Source organism: Paralichthys olivaceus, chromosome 13 (assembly GCF_024713975.1).
Source record: "Paralichthys olivaceus isolate ysfri-2021 chromosome 13, ASM2471397v2, whole genome shotgun sequence".
NCBI classification, from domain to species: Eukaryota; Metazoa; Chordata; class Actinopteri; order Pleuronectiformes; family Paralichthyidae; genus Paralichthys; species Paralichthys olivaceus.
Window position 1 is genome coordinate 10,296,235 of NC_091105.1, and position 15,260 is coordinate 10,311,494.

At 41.6% G+C, this 15,260-nt stretch overlaps 2 protein-coding genes across 3 annotated transcripts; both read left to right on the top strand.

Annotated features, from left to right (window-relative positions):
* Positions 1–1,162: 1,162 nt before the first annotated feature.
* LOC109633446 (serine-rich adhesin for platelets) lies at positions 1,163–9,092 on the top strand. Of its 2 annotated transcripts, none has more exons than XM_020093303.2 (7): positions 1,163–1,448; positions 3,413–6,195; positions 6,279–6,474; positions 6,805–6,903; positions 6,999–7,248; positions 7,325–7,441; positions 8,526–9,092. In XM_020093303.2, the coding sequence occupies exons 2-7, from the start codon at positions 3,734–3,736 to the stop codon at positions 8,687–8,689; spliced, it is 3,288 nt and encodes a 1,095-aa protein (XP_019948862.2). In that variant the 5' UTR covers positions 1,163–1,448; positions 3,413–3,733; the 3' UTR covers positions 8,690–9,092. The 2 variants fall into 2 exon arrangements, with proteins under 2 accessions (XP_019948862.2, XP_019948863.2); XM_020093304.2 differs by lacking the exon at positions 1,163–1,448 and adding an exon at positions 2,167–2,313.
* A 1,415-nt stretch (positions 9,093–10,507) lies between these two features.
* On the top strand, positions 10,508–14,537 carry aqp10a (aquaporin 10a). Its single transcript, XM_020093305.2, has 6 exons — positions 10,508–10,859; positions 11,739–11,865; positions 12,087–12,224; positions 12,341–12,459; positions 12,541–12,758; positions 13,588–14,537. Exons 1-6 carry the CDS (start codon positions 10,776–10,778, stop codon positions 13,793–13,795), a joined length of 894 nt encoding a protein of 297 aa, XP_019948864.2. The 5' UTR covers positions 10,508–10,775; the 3' UTR covers positions 13,796–14,537.
* Positions 14,538–15,260: the final 723 nt, after the last annotated feature.

Here is a 15,260-nt window from a genome sequence, read left to right on the forward strand (position 1 = left end):
CTGACGTCATGCCTGAAGTTGTCTTTGTGCTCTCCTGCCCTCTGCTGGTGACTCATGTGTTATTACCATTAAGTGCGTAAACGAATAAATAACATGAATCCCAATAAAAATCATATAAAGATATTAAATGTGTTTTATCGATACACAGCAGCTTTCTGGAAAAGTGTGGATTATTTTGTCACAAAAACCAACACATATGTTTTAATACAACATGAAGATACAAATAGAGAGTTCAGCAAACTACCAAATTATTAATTTTAATTTGTAAATTCTATTTCTATGAAGCCAAATTTTTCCTTCATTTTTATATTTGAACAATTGATTTATTCAATGAAAAACAATCATCATTTGTCATTATTCTTCTTCATGCTATTATGATATTCTGTATTCTAATTATAATAATACACTTTTTTTAAAAAGGTTTAAGAAGTGCATCATTTACATAAAAACTGAAAATACATGCAGTGCAATAACAACTGTTAACAACTTAATGCAACAGTCCTGTTAATATAGTAATGTAAACTAAATAAAGCAACTAAACAACTTAGTTAAAAGTCATTTTATAGAAGAGGCTCCTGGTGGAGGGAGGTTGTTTCACAGCTGTGGAGCTGTAACAGTAAATGTGTTTCCGCCCTCTGTCTACAGCCCTGGGTGGTGAGAGTGACAGCTGGTGAGAAGAATACACATTTTTACAAATTATTATCATATCATTTTGTTACACTCATGCATTTTCTTTATGTCATATTTCCTCTGTTATGATGCCTAAAGTTTCTATTTCCCCCCTTTTTTAGCTTCACAAAGACACAAACAAACAAAACAACAATAACTCCTGATAAACAATCTCTTCACTGACAAAAAAAGAATCACTCCTGTAATTTCCAGCTCCAAGAGTCACATTAATGAAACAATACAAATCATTAAATCACCCAGTCGTCCCATTGTTGCTGTGTACTTTTGTTTTGCTTGAAATTCAGTCCACTATTTATATCCACTGTGACCCACTGATTAAAAACCACAAACTCATTTCTCACAACACATGTGCTGAGGCGTGTTCTTATAATCCTACACCCTGAAGAATGAGTTTAAACCAGCAGTATGTTTGTGAGCAGGACAGTGATTTGCATACATCTTGCAGAGACACTGAGTGCCATTCTTCTGTCAGGAACAAGGGTGGGTGTCTGTGGAGCCATGCTGGAGTTATTCACCCCCGCTCACACACTCTGTGTCCTGAGGAGACTGTGCAGCCCACCAGTCCTCTGTGTGTACGGCTAAACATTGACTGGATCCTGAAGACCCCTGGAAATGCACAGAGACAAACATGTCTCACTTCTACCTTGCAGCTCGCTCATGTGGTAACCACAGTTTCCTCTGTCTCATTGGAAGACAGGCGTCAGTGAGAAAAGCAGCAGTGAGAAGATGAGACGTTACACAACAACTAACAACGAACTGTAAGTACTGGTGTTTTGTACTTGATTGCTTCCACTTTGTAAATCTGTGACTCAATTGCTGTTTGTCCACCTTCCTACTCTGCAAATTCAGTTTTACCACAAACAATCTTTCTTTTACGATGTGGATAAATAGTATCAGCAGTATCTAAGGCCTCTCCCCTTCAATCAACATTACAGTCCCTAACATTCTCTGTTTTTGTTGAACATATCACACACGAGAGGTTTTATTTTAACAATATTTATCTCAGTTGGTCTTTCAGAGTGTGTATAAAGTCCCTGTGACCTCTGGTTCCAATTAAAGGTGCTGTGTTATTATGTATTCTGACACCTGCTCAGCCCAGACCATTACACTCAGGTTGGCCTGAGGTGTGGTGATATTATGAGCTTACGTTGGTAAAATGTCATTCTTGTTCCATTTCACACAAATGATCTGAGCTGCAGCTCCTCTCCCCTGAGCTATGAAATGCTGATGTCACATCTTGTACACGAGGGATGGAGCTGTAGGTGTTGGTAGGGCGTGTGTGTGCGTGTGTGTGTGCGCGCGCGCGCGTGTGTGCACTCCCTGTTGAGCTGTTCAGTGAGCTGTAGTCAGGAATGCTACCCTGTGAGAGGAGGAAAAGAGGGAGAAAACAACAATGGGAGGGGGAGGAGAGAGGGAGAGACAGACAGAGAGAGAGAGAGAGAGAGGATAAACCAGTGTGGCAGGTTTGCGTCACTGTACACAGTCCATCATGCAAAGCTGATGGAAAGAGAGAGAGCGACAGAGAGACAGAGACTTTAGGAGCTGAAGTCATTGCAGAGCGCTGCCTTCATTATGAACCTGTGTCAACACAATGGTACGAGACAGAGGTCCCTCTGAGAGAAGGTAAGAGGCGTGTGTGTGTGTGTGTGTGTGCTGATGGATCAATAAGTTAATTTATAATTAGAGTGTGTGTGTGTGTGTGTGTGTGTGTGTGTATGGTGCATTTGTGTCTTTTTGTGGGAGTGTGAAGTAAACGGGGCCTTGTTGCCGGGGTTACCCAGATGGGAGACTGCTTTGTGACCTGGCGCAACAGGTGTTTCTGTAAACCGACACCCACACTCACATATATCTGAGAGACTGTTTCTCAGACTTCACGACAAGAAACTACTACAAACAACCTCACATCTTTAGACATTTAGTCATGTCTAGTCTCATCTAATGCTTCTGTCCTGTTGTGTTCATGCAGTTAGTCAACACTTTAAAGTGTGTGCGTTCGATGTCAATAGAGATGATTGGATCCCGATTGTGACCTGATAAATGATCGCGCTTGCATGCGTGTGTGTGTGTGTACTCAGATATCCCTGATGAGCCATTGTCCATCAGTGCCATTATCTCTCTTGGCTGTATGTAAATGAAAATAGCTTTATCTTATCTGATGATTTCATGTGACTCCTTTACAAGGTTTCGACCAGTCACTACTCAGAGACTGATACATGGTTGCACAAAGGATTGTACCACTTTATTGCAGTTGTCTTTGCAGAGTGGATTGCTGTTAAGGGAGTTTTTCCAGTTTTTGGTTCAGGTTTGGCTGACGCTGACTGATAGTCATGAGTATGTTGCTTGAGTAAACAGTCGTTATGATATGTGTGTACAACAAAGGGAGCCACCAGAGATCCACTGTTCTGTGAATGGACTCATTCAGTCGGTGTTTGGAAGGTAAAATGTAAAATGACACAACTGACAGATGTTTGGAGGGAGGAAACAGAAGTGTTTTTGTTCTCTTGCCCAATTTCTTGTCCCCTTCAAATCATTTTCACATCTGCTCCATTCACTGTTCACTTTATGCGTCACTGTAACGCCCTGTGTTTGTTGTCCTTCACCACCCTGTGATTCTATTTGACCATTTTTGAGCAGCCACAAGTCACCACAATCCACATATCTCCAACATTCCAGCAGAATCCTGTCCTGACTATGGAAATTTGTACATTTTTATGCTTGGCAGGCGATGGGAGCTGTTGGCTGAGGTCACGCTGGGAAGACGAGGAGCCCAGAGGAGTCGTCACTTCTCGACCACAAGTCAGAGAATCATCGAGAGCATCTCCAAAATATCAAACTTTTTAATGCACAATTTGTGTCCGTGCAAGAAACTAATGAGAAGCCTGTAATACAGAGTCACACTGTCTTTTGCATCCACAAAACTGTAGCACTCAGATGAACTGCTCCCAGTTGCTTGGAATCGCTTAAATATCAAGTTCACTCTTCCGCTCTCTTTTTGGGATTTGGCACTTGACAGGAGGTCGTTAACTTTGTTTACTCTGAGACAATGGACTTGTCATTTCTCCCCACTCCAGTGAGTGAGTGCGACACACGGACAGGGGCGCAATTTACTGTCCGCTCGGCCAGCTCTCCCTCGTACAGCTTCACCCGCAGACCAGGTGTCAGGAGATCTAGAGGTTTTACTGAGGAGGTGAGGGAGGGTACTGAAGGAGAAGGAGAAAGAGAGAGACACGGGACAGATCCTTACACAAATGGTACAAATAAGGAAGAGGATGGAGTCATTAAATATCAAGACAGCACTGGTGGCCATAGCAGTGTCAAGGGTCAGCCTGAGGGGAAGGAAACATTAGGCCATGAAACGTCCCCCAAGCTCAACCAGAATGGTGCAGGAGTCAAAATGTCCACAGAGTCCAGCACCGACCCTGCGTTTGAGGGTCTAGGCAGGACAGCGTTGAGGAGATACAACCTGTCAAGCAGAAGTAGAAGTTTAGATTGGGGAGCAGAGGAGAGTAGTCCTTTTGGGGGAACCAGAGCTGACATGCTGTCAACCAACAGAGGAGGGGATGTCACTAAACAGCCTGGAGGCTTGGATGAAAGTCAGACTGGAGCTGAAGCTGTGAGGAGCAGGGTGATGTTTTCAACACACAGCTACAGCTCTGCAGGTAGAACTAATGTTGTTCAGGTGAGGAACCCAGTGAGTCACCTGGGCCAGACGTTGGTCAGGGTCAGCAGGGGTCATTCTCTCCCCTCCAGGCTGAGGTCCGAGTCTGGACCAAGTTCCAGGTTCACAGAGACAGCTTCATCACTTGGGCCCAAAGGAGGTCAGAGTATACTGGAGAGGATAGAGAAACTCTACGGATCTGCTGGTTTCACTAAAGCTGAGGATCACAGCAAAATTAGGGACTTCTCCACCTCTGCAACATCTGCAGACTCCTTTATGTCATCACACAGGTCATACGAAAGGGTAGCTGGGGGGACCTTCCCTAGGCGTTTCTCATTAGGGGAGAAAAATAGCCTCAGTCCAATGCAAAGCTTTAGGTCTGTCACCTCGACACCTCAGAGGGACGTGTCAGGTTCTGAGAGTTCACTTTCTCCAGGGAGGAGCAGGAGATTGTCTGGGGGGCTGTGGCACGGGCAGGTCCAGGACAGGTATCCACTAGAAAGTGGAGCCAAATGGGGGAAAGGGTTAGTGGATATAGGCACAAAGTCTCTGGATAGAGCGAGGAGTAGGAACACTGTCGCAGCTCAGATTAGATCTGCCAGGGCTGCAGCAGGGTTTATTTCACCAAATCATTTCTTAGAGGAAGAGACATCAGCTGCTCTCAAAGATTCATCTAGATTCATAGAGGGGGGAATCAAGGATCAGGGCTGGGTCAACGATGGAAAGGAAACTAATGGAGTATATGGGGCCAAAGAAAAAACTGAACTGAAGAGCAGCATCACTGATGATGTATTTGAGTCAAGTCCAAATAAAACCACACCCAAGAAGAACTTCTCAGCTGCAGCCAGCGTGAGGAATAAGATCAACCAGTTTGAGGCTCTGACACAGAGAGCAACAGAAAATATCCTGATGCCCAGACGAGCTTTCTCTGTGCCGACGCAGCTCAACAGGGGCTATGATGACGTGAAGAAGAGCATGTCAGCAAAAGCGATAGGTGGGTTGAGGGACAAGTGGGAGGATTTGAAAGAGGGAGGAGAGGCACATAAACCTGATGAGAAAGGGACAGGGGCAGGGAAGAGGCTGCTGTTAGAAAGGTTTTTATCTGCGGATGGGATTGGACTAGAGAGGACAGAGAAAGGATGGGACGATATGGCTGAAAGTGAAAGAAAGGAGACACATAGCCAAGAGAAGTTTTCTGAAGATTTTGGCAAATATCTGAAACTCAAGAGTTCACTTGAAATCCCTCTAAATGGAGGACACGGTAAAACATTTTTCTTCGATGAGACAGATTTCGCAAAAGTGTCAAGTCCTAAGGAAGCAAGCGAGAAAGACATGACAGACAACAATACACCAACCCTGCTACTGTCTAACTTCAATGACACCTCCACTAATGTGCCCTCTTCACCTGTTAGTGATGATGACAAGACCCCGACAAACACCCCCAACCACTCGCCCGTTGATTCACCTACTGCAGAACTGGAAAAGGCCTCCCCAATTGCAAATAGAGATGACAGCACTTGCGCTGCTAAAACTCCTGATCCAGACTCCTCGCCTCCGCCTAATCCCCTCGCCACCTCCTCCCACAGCAACCTCCCTGATCTTGTCTCTCCAGAGATCACCACCGCCAAGCAAAGAGGGAAGAAACAGGAGCTGGACCTTGAGGCTTGGGTAGCAGGCTTGAACTCAGCCATTAAGGTCTGGAATGACGATGGAGATTATGAGGATGATGATGAAAGCACACAGAGGGATGAGGACTCCAACTATGATTCAGATTCAGATTCAGGAGAGTCCTCTGTGACCATCACCAGCAACATGAGCCAGTCAGATCACAGGAGCTTCTGCGTCAGGTGGGTTCTGTGGAAATGCAACGCACAATCAATTTTCTTTCAATTCCTGAGCGTTTTTAACCCTCGATACTTTCCTCTTACAGTCTTTCAGAGCTGTGTAACTTTGCTGGGGTTGACTACGAGTCAGACAACGACAGTGATGAGTGGCAATCGAGAGGTCGGAGGACCGCCTCACTGAGCTCAGATGTGTCGGCTCTGTCCTGCGTGTCAGTGATGCCAAGTGAGGAGCTGGACCGGCTGCTGGAGGATGTCAGGAGCCTGGGCGAAAACACCCTGCAGGTACAAACAGCTGGAGGAACATCTTACATGCTGCAAACACAAATTGTTTTGCACATTGCAGCATGAGCAAGGTCCAACTCAAAGCAGCTACACCTGACCACAGCTAGTTTCACTTCCTTTCCTACTTCTCTTTCACTTATCTCAAAGGAACTATGCTCTGGCTGATGTTCAGTGGTTTAAACACAATAAATACAAATGCACACATAGGACCGAAAACAGTTCCTGCCAGTCATCTCCCACTGTTTTTCCTCTTTGCTGCTCTCTGCCATGTTATATAAGTTTTTTTTCAATTTAACTTGTAATGAGATCAGCTGCTCTTCTGTCTTGCAGGACTATGATGATGTGCAGGTGGCTGTTCTCCATAAGGAGGTGGGAGTGGGACTGGGCTTCAGTGTGGCAGGAGGCGTGGACCAGAGCAAGCCAGTCACTGTGAGGAGGCGTCATGTGTTTGTTTCTCTCCTGAAAATGTTTAAAAATCATTGTCCCCAGTCTTTTCATTAGTCTCCTGGCGATTATCTCCTCAGGTCCATAGGGTCTTTCACTCAGGCGTGGCAGCTAAAGAAGGCTCCATCATGGAGGGGGACCAGGTCTTGTCCATCAACGGCACAGCGTTGAGCGACTACAACCACTGGGAGGTTCTGAGGGTGCTGAGAAGGGCAAAGAGTCGTGAGACAGGAGTGGTGGTCCTGAGGAGGGGAGGTGTTACCGACATCTCAAAGAGTGGAGTGCAGACGAGTACTCCGGGACCAACACAGACTCAGTTCACTGATGCTGGTGAGACTCTGAGAAGACATCAGCCCTGAATTTGCAAGTCGTTCAAAGTGAGATACAGTGTCTGTGTTTTTCTCAGGTCAGCACATGTGTGTTTGTCTGGAGAAGAACAGCAGGGACCTGGGCTTCAGTCTGGAGGGAGGTGTAGGCTCCAGTCTGGGGAACAGACCTCTCATTGTACAGAAGATCTTCCAGGGTGAGAACTGACAAAAGTGCAGACATTTGAGCATTATTATGACCTCCCTTCACTTTAAAGAGGTGGATGAGAAACAGTTTGTATCAATGTCAATCAATAGATACAACTCTTTGACTCGATAAGAAAATGTGGAGGATTTTTGTCATTTTAGACATTTTCTATTACATTCTCGTCACTCAAGAGACAGCAATAAAAAAAAAGACCAAACAGGAATATATATTTTTGGGCTACTAAGAAAAATTAAAGTCTCAGTGTGTAGAATACAGTGACCTCTGGTGGTGAAGTTGCATGTTACAGCTGAATACCCCTCACCTCACCCTCCATTACAAACATAAAAGAGAACCTGTGGTAGCCTTCAGTTTTCATAAAAACTCAAAAGGTCTTTAGTTTGTCCAGTTTGGGCTACTGTAAAATAAAATGGCAGCCTCTGTAGAGAGGACCCGCTCCATTCTAGGGTAAAGAAAACAACAATTCGTATAATTTAGATATAAAACATAAAATAAAACAAACATAAAACATATGTCTATTTTTTTGTTTGCTCCAGACAGAGGTGGACTGGGTTAGACATTGAAGAAATGAGATACAGATTAACCACACAATGACGTTCTGGCAGAGAAGTAGTGATCAAACCGGTCCTTATACACTGCAGGGAGTTCACAGGGTTGACTGCTTGGCTCAGGACAGGTTTGCATTAGGTGTAGGAGACGACACCGAGCCAAGAACACCCAGCAACGGGCTCATCACCAAAAACGATAAGAATACACACAAGATGACATGGCGACTTTACCGGACTGTTCACAGAGTTAATGCTTCTATATATCAGCTGGCCCTACTTGTATAGAACCTTATATTTTAGAGAGAAAACAATATTTATAGCAATACCTGAAACTTTTAAACAAAACATTTGATCATGGCTGCAGAGACAAAAAAGATTCTCTATAAAAAGGTTTCGTTCATCCATCAATTCCTATAGAGCTGATTCATATATTTATCAGAATTAGGACTCTGAAAGCACACACACTGTATACAGATGTTTTAATGACAGACATTTTTTTAATAGTCTCTGTCTCTGTTGTTTTTTCAGGTGGTCCAGTCAACAAGGTGTGTCCCGGCGATGAGATCCTGGAGATTGAGGGTGTGAGTGTGGTGGGGATGAGGCGTCTGGAGGCCTGGACTTTGATCAGAAAACTCCCCCCTGGTCCCGTGGACGTGGTACTGTCCCGCCCTCTGAAACATCTCGAAACGTGAGGGTTATGGAAGCACAGTAAAGATCAGGGAATGATGAGAGATAGTGTAAAGTACAGTGGCTTGGATGGAACATGGCGTGAATTACCTGGGAATATTTAGGCCTTTGAAACAATGCAACAGTTTGTTTACACATAGTTTTCAAGCCCAGAAGGAAAAGTCCTTTTAAAGACGAGGGCAAAAGTATTTATTTTTTCTCTTTTACAGGATCACATCTACCTCAAGGCCTGTGATATTTATGTATAATAATTAAAATGTACTAATGGCTCATGCATTTATCAAAAAAGAACTAGCTTTTATGCCAAATATGGCACTGTAAATTAAAAAACACGTTGTAACAGGTTGTGAATACATGAGTGCATTCAAAGTTTATTTTACTTTTTTAAAATAAATCCTAACAAAGTGACGCTTGTTAATGTTGTGTCCAGCAGAGGGCGGAAGAGTGGCATCATGTTCTCTTTTCTATTAGTTCTCAGGAAAAAAAAAAAAAACAACCTGAGGACAAAACTGTGGGGTCATGGTATTTGCCCTTCTATGCACCAAACTGTGATGTGTCGATAAGATATCAGCTTTACAGTCTCCACATTGTCAAGGTTTATGTTATGGAGGGATAATCATTGTCTAAATTTTACTTATAGCCTCAAACTCAAACTATACCAGTTCCTTTTCAGATGAAATAACATCATCAAGCCGTCTTTGTGAGCTTTATATCTTATCTGATGGGAATTTGTCTTTATGTCACTGCCAGGCGCCTGTCAGAAAATTATCAGCAATAACACAGTACTTTTACTCCAACATAGCACTTATGTACTTCACTTGCATAATCCATTAGTGGTCCAGAGTTCAAGGGAGTTGAAAGGGGTTGTGGTGGCATTCAGCTTCCTGATGATTGGAAGGGCTTCCCTATAAACCACCTTAGCTAACCAACCTCACCAACAAACATCTCACCACACAAGTCCTGATATAAATATGTATTTACTGCCAGAGGCTACTTTTTTTTACCACTTTAGACAATCTCAGTTTTTTGCTACAGAACCTGTTACTGTCATTTAACTTATTATGTTGTTTTTGAGAATGATTGGCTTGAAGGAATGTTTGCATTTGGGTTAATCTTATTCTGAATAAAAAATTGTGATGAATAAATATTAATGATCGATGAAATAAAACAAAATTTTGTTTTATTTCAACAAAATAGAATCATTACACAATATTTCTTTAGTTTAGGTTAAACTGTATTGTTCTTATTCTAACAGCATAGATTACAAATATAAACAATTATAAAGCTCTGAGTTTTATTACAGACAGTTAAGTACAGTTAAATAGACCCATTCCAAAATTATTCATGATTATTATATACTTATAATCATAAATTACAACCATATAATTAATGACTTCCCAGTTCAATTGCACTTAGGACAATAGATTCCTTCTACACACTTTTTTGCATGGTTTGATGCAACTGAAAAAGTTTAGATTTATTTATATATATTTTTTATAGTCTGTATTGTTGCTGAATATTTATTGGGGTTAACATTTATTTTATACGTGAGGCGTGAGGGATATATACAGGTTCAGTAATAGAGGATAAATATATACAAACCCTTTTATACACATAGTCAAATATGCACCAGTAATCGTGATACAGTGAGTCATGATGTAAATCTGTGGCTGTGCTGATTTAACAGGCCACAGAGTGCCAAAATAAATAGGTACAGGTGGATTTGTCATAAGCACCAGTAAATGTAGCTGTATGTACACTGTAGCTTATTGCCCCATATCCGTGCTGTCAACACATAACCTGACTGTTTATGGCCTCTGTTCACACATCCAACCTCTAACAGCGGAGGCACATTACACTCTGTGCACCAGCCAATCCGGAGATGTCACAAACGAATAAATGAGTGATAGTGTTTGATCAGCTGTGGAGAGGTGGGATACAGGTCCTTGGATGCTGAGGTGAAAGATCGGCACTGTCTCCGTCACTGATACCAACAGCTCCTGGACAGACTCACAGACCAACAGCTGGTCCAGTTGATAACACAGACAGTCCAGTGTGGGATGAGAGGAAGGATTTCATTTTACTCCTGCCATGATGAATTTACGTTTTCTAAGAGTGAAGAACCCTCTGATGCGGGAATGCATGGCTGAATTCCTGGGAACTTTTGTCCTGCTGGTGAGTTACACTGACAAACACCATCCACACACAGTTACATCCCTTTTCTTGTTCTGTCATAATATTTTAGCTTCTCTTGAATATTAATTTGTATTTGTTTTGATTTCATATTTCATTTTTTAAATCTGGGTGCAGAGGGTAATCAAGTGACGCACATTGCATATTATTTATTTGCATTTACAGTTAGGATTATTTTATTATTACAAAAATCTATTGGAAACACAGATATTTGGGATACAGTATTCCAGTACATATAAATATATAACACTCCAGTTGTCTTTGTATTAGTAAAGCTGGTCAATTTGAACTGTAGTCCATGTATTTGTTCAGTAAATTAAAATGCAAAGATTGTACAGATGTGTGTTTTGGTCTTAATTTCCATTTTTTAGGCAGGCAGTATACAGACACATTTTCAAAAATGTAAACGCAAAGTACTTACTTCCTAGAATCACGGTGATGTTAGCATATACCCAATTTCCAGTTCACAATGATAATACAAATAATAAGAAATAACCTAGGTATCACAAAACAGGAACTAACTTATTTCACTGGCACCAATTTCCTCCAGTTACAGTCATTAAAATCTTTGGCCTTTGTATCTACTGGATGTTATTTGTTTGCCTGTAATTTAATAAAATAATATAACTCTGTCAATTAGTTATTTATTGACCATAAAGTTCGGTCGTCTATGTACTGCTTATGTTGCCAGTTTTATTACAGTCCAAGTCCAAGATCTGTGATGAATAATCATCAATTGCAAATCAGACACATTACATAATATATTATTTTCTGTGTTGGAGGATCATTTGTTGTTCAACTGAAGTTTGAATTTCCGAGACATCTCTTACCACTGTCTCTAATCTGTCTCTTGTATCTCAGCTCTTTGGCTGCGCGGCTGCTGCTCAGGTGAAGACCAGCAGGGAGACTAAAGGCCAGTTCCTGTCAGTCAACATGGCGTTCTCTGTGGGCGTCATGTCGGCCATGTACCTCACCAAAGGCATCACTGGTAAAAAACTGCTAAAGTGGACATCAACATTATGATATTTTTACATGATATTTATATTTCTACCCGACAGATGCAGTAAAAGATCTGACCCACATCCTGGGTTATGGTGTTTGCATTACTGCAGACATCCACTGATCTGAGATTGAACTCAATTAGATCAGATTCTCTCTGACTCTCATTGAACCTAAAACTCCACCTTCTCTGTCTTTCTCATCCTGCAGGTGCTCATCTGAACCCGGCTGTGACTCTGAGTTTCTGTGTGTTAGGCCAGTCGCCCTGGGGAAGGCTGGCTCCCTATTCCCTCTCCCAGCTGCTGGGGGCGTATGTGGCATCAGGGCTTGTCTTCCTGGTGTATTATGGTTTGTATCAAAGCATTTCAAAATACAAATGTCTTCGATGTACTGTATATACCCACGACTCTGCATCCAATTTGTCTAATGTTTGCTTCTTGTCATTAACTCCTTTCCTATCTCAGATGCTATAATGTCTTTTAGTGGAGGGGTTCTGACTGTATATGGTCCAAATGAGACGGCATCTATATTTGCCACATATCCCTCAGAATACATGACTTTGGCTGGAAGTTTCCTCGATCAGGTCAGTTGGGAGTGTGTAAACTTTAGTGTGTACTTCAACAGCTGTTCAACTCATCATTGCTGTTTGTACATATGTCAACAGCTAGTGGGCACCGCCATGCTGATGTTGTGCATCCTGTGTTTGAATGAGAAGAGGAACACCCCCGCTCCCTCAGAGTTAATTCCTGCAATAGTGGGGGTGATTGTCCTGGGGATCTCCATGTCAATGTCAGCTAACTGCGGCGCTGCAATAAATCCCGCTCGGGACTTGGGGCCGCGCCTCCTCACACTGACTGCAGGATGGGGCACTGAGGTGTTCACGTAAGTGTCCTATCTTACTAAAACATATACATACACCCCCCCCCATTACACATTTTGAGACGTGCTTAATGTAGCTACATCATTCATTCAAACTGTTTCAGTTCCATTTTAAAATGTCGTGGTTTGCTATCGATCCAGGCCTTTGACCCTGTGTTTATCACGTCTGTCAGAGGTTATCAGACTTCAGAGCTGTTTCCTGCAGGATGAGCGGTACATGAGATAAAATCCTGTGTTATCCATAATACAACTTGTGGCTCTATGTAATCTTGCAATCAAATGGCTTTTCTGTGAATTTTCCATGACTGCGGAAAAACTTTATACTTGATGTAATCTATTTAAAGCTACATTCATTGATTGTGGCCCAGTAGGGGGCAGAAAAAACACCAAAACAAGCTGACAGACAAACAGCCTTTGCAAACTTTCACCTGTTTTGACTTCTGTCTATACATCCCACTGACAGAGTCATGTTATCATTATCCCATTGGACATGTGTATCTGTTCACCTGATAAATATAAAGTTCAATATTCACTTAAACCTTTAGCTCCTATTTGAGCTGAAATAACTGAGACAGATGATCTTTAACAGCTAGAACTATTATTTTCTGTCGTTGTAGGAAAAATGGGACTGAAGCATATAGTAGATGTGCAGGTTTCAAAACCAAATTGCCAAAAGAGGCTTAAAAAGGCTTACATAAGTCTGCATAAGCATTTGATTGAAAAACATAGTAATTTGTCTAATAATAACCAGACATGGCTTTAGAACACACTTATTGTTGTATTGATTGATTCTTTTCTCCTGTTAATCTGGGTCAATCTGTCTATTCTCCAGATGTTACAACTACTGGTTCTGGGTTCCTCTGGTGGCCCCGCTCATCGGAGGGGTTTCAGGAAGTTTCCTCTATACGATCTTCATCGAGCTGCACCTGCCTGACCCAGATCTGGAGAACCTCTCCACTATCTCCACCGTCAGTGACAAATGCAAGCAACCAGCCACAACATGGGAACATGGATTTGAGATAAAAACTGCACATTTATAAGTGATACTGGAACGTATCATTTGTCCCATGTGACACAAGCACTAAGCTTCAACATTGCCTGACCAAAAACAGCAACCAGGTGGTAAAGAAGTAAATATTTGAGCTTCACGCACATCTTGTGATCATCTGTAGGAAAATAACTAACTATAGGAGCATCCATTGAACAGATTTACTTTAGTAAACAAGACATCCAAGTCCTCATTAAATGCAGTTTCATACAGCTTAGTTCAATAATCTGAGTGTGTTTTTGTGACACAAATTTCCATTTTATTTAAAGAAATTCAAGAACTTTAAATTTTTCCTTCAGTGTTTTTGTGGTTTGTAATGGGGGAAAAAAACAATACTTGTTTTAAAATTGTTTTATCTGCAGCTATTGATGACAAACAGTTAATGAGCTTAAGTCGATTATTATTATTGATAATATTAATTATGTATTTCTCATGTTTAGGTGATAGAAGGAAACTATGCCATTGTTCCAATTGTCCTACCTGATGGTTGATACTTGTCTTTGTTCTAAGAGGTTTATTGTATGTGTGGAGACGAGGGTAAGGGACACACAGGTCTCCACCATGATTATCCCTTCATCAGAGAGTCAGATTGCTTTGGTCTCTTGAGTCTCTCAGGAGGAGCTCATGGAATAGGTTGATTACAGAGTAGTGATGTCTTTGAAGCGTTCACAAAGGTCAAGTCTGTATAAATTGACATCAATTCACATGCAATTAAAGGGCAGGAAATGAAAAAAGGACAAGACATTGTTTTTAATGTCCTTTTTTTGCCTATATATATATGTGTTTCTTTAAATGTTGTTTTCTTTTTTTTACATGCTCCCACTAGTAGACAGATTTTCAGGTGACAAGGTAGAGTTGGCTATTCCACTCTGTGCCACAATGTATGGGCTTTGCTTGTGACATAAATACATTATAATGTAATAGGCACAATCTAGGCTGGTCCTTTATGACATTTACTTAAGTGTCATAAAGGGTGACATGCTAATTAGATAAGATTATTTCCCCATACAGTAATCTTATCTGATCTTAAGGATGTTGTCTAACACCCGTATTTTTCCATCTGATTTAATCATTAAACTTGTTTCTTTGTGCTGACGGATGTGTATTTTGAACAACTTTGCTTCATCGATCTATTATTAGAGCTTATGAAGATTACTGCCATTGAAATACCATTGCCCCTCTGCAGGATTTCCATAAGATGTCACACCTTCAGACAGAAAATACAGAAAAAATGTTTGTTTGTTTTTGTATGTTACATGTGTATATATTGAATATTAAGTTCATCCCCATGGTCTAAGCTTCATTCTACAGCCTTCTAAAGAGGATTACATTGTTACTTCACAACTTTAACTTGCAAGAGAATAACATATGAAACATGTGTTACCATTGTAAATGTTTAATAAACATCTGGACGTAGGCCTGTGAGTAATGTGTGCAGGATGGACAGATGCTTGCAG